Source organism: Oncorhynchus clarkii, chromosome 2 (assembly GCF_045791955.1).
Source record: "Oncorhynchus clarkii lewisi isolate Uvic-CL-2024 chromosome 2, UVic_Ocla_1.0, whole genome shotgun sequence".
NCBI lineage: Eukaryota > Metazoa > Chordata > Actinopteri > Salmoniformes > Salmonidae > Oncorhynchus > Oncorhynchus clarkii.
In genome coordinates, this window is record NC_092148.1 from 96,118,200 (window position 1) to 96,122,098 (window position 3,899).

Consider the following 3,899-nt stretch of genomic DNA (forward strand, 5'->3'; position numbering starts at 1 on the left):
AGTACGCTGTGCAAAAATGATTGATGATGGTTCCAACAACAATTTTTTTTTTTATGAGTAGGCAAAGTAACAAGCAGCCTTAGTACCTTGGTGTAACTCAATATATTGTTGACATTAATTAAAGTGACATTGATTAAAACACTGAGAGAAGATTAGCTGATTCTGTAATCAATAACTTATCATGATATACAACCTTCACCCCGGCATTGTTGAGTACACATATATAACTGTTATAATGAGGCTACAGTACTGCTGTGTCCAGTTAGACAAGTCATTCCACTAGATGGCGGTGCTGCGTAATAAATAACGAGTACAGGAGGACATATATCTAGGAAATACAGTACATGGCATTCAGAAAAATCTACAGTGCAACCCCAACAGTTAAATAAACATAAATAAACATACATGACTGTATTTCCAACCTTCAATACAGTACCATCAGAAATATACAACAATCACTAATGTTAAGTTGCTCTGGATAATAACTAAAATGTCAATACAATCCAAAACATATTTTAAATAAGCATGGCAATCATAAATATACAGTATAAACATGAATATTCTGTACAAATCAGAAATATATCATATATTATAAATAAATGTGTATTACCGTATTTACAACCTGTTAACATTTAATAGTTTTGGTACGATACTCCCAGATTCCACTGTCTTTAATGATACACGGTGTGTTGCTTTGAAGCGCAGGTATGACTCCAGACATCTAATAGCCACATCATCCACCTCGGGGTCAAACTTGTTAGCGATAAGGTGGTGTTGGTTTAGGAGCCACTGCAGGTCTCCAGCTCCATAGACACACACAGCTCTCCTGTAGGTCCCGGAGCAGTGGGGGTAGGGGGCTCCGCTCCTCACATCCCCAGCCAGGTAGCTCCACCTCACTACCCTGGCTATGGAGTTCATATCAGACTGCTGGTACTTACTGTTGGAGGGGTTGGAGCCTGGGACAGCGGTCATGCGCTGCAGAGTGGCCCAAAGGTGTTCATCAGGACTATAGGTGTCCTTCTCCCACTCCAGTAGAACCTGGACCTCCTGACTCTTCATCACGTGATGGACGAAGGCCCTGGATGCCACAAAGTATGCGTTGCCAGAGAACATGGGGGTGTTGATAGGTGGAGGGGTCTTCTTAACCTCTGTCCTGACCACGGTGTTGGTGACGTTGTGGTGGAACTGCCATCTGCCCTTCTTGTAGCCGTTGGTGACCTCTGACTCCATGCTGTTCTTTCCGTTCAGCAGCTTGAGGGCCTGAACCATCTCAGCATTGGTCTTAATGGGGAAGTCGGATCCACAGGTGTTGAGAAGGTACCGCCACTGGACAGGTGATTTTAGCAGGTCCTCCATGCAGTTCAGGTCAGCCTGCACTCTGGACCAGGAGGCATAGATGACGCTCTCTATCTTACTGGCCACAAACACATTGGGTAGGCAGGACACAATAGCCCTCACTGCACTCTTGAAGTCCTCGGATGATTTCTGGTCGATGTGGACGCAGTAGACGTTCTGAGGAGTGTATAAAGCACGCAGGAGCCGGTCAAACATCTCAATCTTCTCGTGGATGACCATGGAGAATGCAATGGGGAACTCTTCCTCCTCTGGGCTGAGAGGCATGGTAATGAACTCTCTGTCTGTGACGAATCTCTGGCAGTCCTGTGTCACGTTGTGGTAGAATGCCTCCGACAGCAGCTGGATCTTCTTTTTGGTCTTCAGCAGTCTCCTGAGCTGTTCCTTCTCCAGACCCTCTATGTCTCCTCGGATGATGGCTGAGCAGGCAGGCAAGTCTACAGCGTAGTGCAGAGGGAGGAGGTCTGGAGAGCGGAGAGGCTTCCTGTCAGAGCAGGGTCTGAGAGCTGCCCACAGGAACAAACAGACAGAGCCACTCAGTATGATCAGAGATAAGTTCCTGAAGACTCTCTGAGAGCTTGACAACCGAAGTAGAGACATGCCTAGTCTTGTATTATCTATGATGTATTATTCTCTGTAGCAGTGACGGTCTATGTGGTGGTATTAGTATCTACATCCAAGGAGCTGCCCACTGCTGCTCAACTGAGTAATGCTCATACCTCAGAGCTAAAACAAATGACAAGTCTCACACCTCAGTATAAAATGACATTTGTATCATTGACTTTAGTGGGCATTGTCTGTGTGCATGGGGTAAACACTCTAGCTGGCATGGGAGTGGCTCAAGAGTGGCTCAACCTGTAGTACGCTATGCATGGTTTCCCCTGTACATGGATCATTTGCTGGTCGATGTGCGACTGACATTTTGTGGGCGAGGAGAGCGCTGGACATCTTGTTGCTATGACATGCATTACAACAGACTTTTACCTACGGAGGAGCGGCAATTTGGGAAGAAATTTGAATGTCTTTGAACTTCAGAGAGTTGGCTCAACTAATGTTGGACCAGAGCTAACAATTGATCATGACTCAGTTCCATTACATTACACATAATACTGCCTAGAGTTTTACAGAGCTAGACCAGAGTTAGCTAACAAGCTAGCAATAAGCTAACAAACATGTTTGTGCAGACTGGCACCAGAATTCAAATAAAAACATGTCTTACCTTTATGTAGTTAATAAATCCAATGTGATAACTATCATGTGATAACTATCCAAATATGAAAACTATCATATCCTTAACTAGCATTGAAAAAGTTAATCCGCTGTTCTCTAAATAAATATTACTGAATTGGCGAGGGGCAGGTAGCCTACACACACACTGGTAAAGATGTTCAGCTGGCAGGCAAACACTGGCAATAACTTTTATAGTGGCTTTGAGGGCTTTGCATAATGACTTCGTTGCATTTTTTGTGGGACTGGAGAAAAAAAATGGAATGTAAAAGAACGTTATTGACCGGGTCCCATGCTCTTAAAATAACAGTTCTGTTCCGGAACAGATCACTTTCTTTCTCGGTTCTGTTCCTTGAAAATGTTTGTTATTTTCTGGTTTTCGGATCTGTTCCAACCCCTGTTTGAAATAAATGATAAAGGTCAACTTCCTCTCTCCTCTCTGTAACTTGACCTGTTTAGAAACCATGACAATTATAATGGGAATTATGTCATTGAGCAGCAGAGAAACAGAAATCCTTCACATGGATTAAATACCTATTCTCTCCTATGTTACAGGTGTCAGCAGTTACAAAACACTAGATGTATTAATCCATGTGAAGGATCACCTCCGTTTATTTTGGTTAGCAATGTTGTCTGGGCATTTCCCTTCATTTTCATCAGTAAATATCCTTGACTAACATCTTAGACATCATATTACCACCGACAGACAGCAACCAACTTTATTGAATCATGATAAACAAAAGGCAGAGCTGAGGGTGAAGATAAGTTATATATACACTGTAAAAAAATATAAACGCAACATGCAACAAGTTCAGAGATTTTACTGAGTTACAGGTCAAATAAGGAAATCAGTCAATTGAAATCAATTCATTAGGACCAATCTATGGATTTCACATGACTGGGAGTCCAGCTATGCATCCATTGGTCACAGATACCTTAAAGAAAAGGTAGGGGCATGGATCAGAAATCCAGGCAGTATCTTGTGTGATCACCATTTGCCTCATGCAGAGTGACGAAGAGGAGTAGTAGGAAGGATTGGAGGACCAATGTGCAGCGTGGTAAGTGTCAATTTTAATATATAAAACTGAACACTACAAAATTCAAAATAACAACGTGAATGAACAAACGAAAATCGAAACAGCCCCGTATGGTACAAACACAGACACAGGAAACATTCACCCACCACTCAAAAGTGAAACCAGGCTACCTAAGTATGGTTCTCAATCAGGGACAACGATTGACAGCTGCCTCTGATTGAGAACCATAGCAGGCCTAACACAGAAATCCCAAATCATAGAAAAAGAAACATAGACAACCCA

The 3,899-nt window shown here is 42.8% G+C and overlaps 1 protein-coding gene across 1 annotated transcript; it reads right to left on the bottom strand.

Moving 5' to 3' along the window:
- Positions 1-615: 615 nt before the first annotated feature.
- On the bottom strand, positions 616-1,953 carry LOC139378614 (beta-1,3-galactosyl-O-glycosyl-glycoprotein beta-1,6-N-acetylglucosaminyltransferase 3-like). The gene has a single exon (XM_071120939.1). It carries the CDS (start codon positions 1,951-1,953, stop codon positions 616-618), a length of 1,338 nt encoding a protein of 445 aa, XP_070977040.1.
- Positions 1,954-3,899: the final 1,946 nt, after the last annotated feature.

Coding starts and splice junctions, on each gene's coding strand:
- LOC139378614 (XM_071120939.1), bottom strand. CDS start 1,953: ATGTCTCTACTTCGGTTGTCAAGCTCTCAGAGAGTCTTCAGGAACTTA.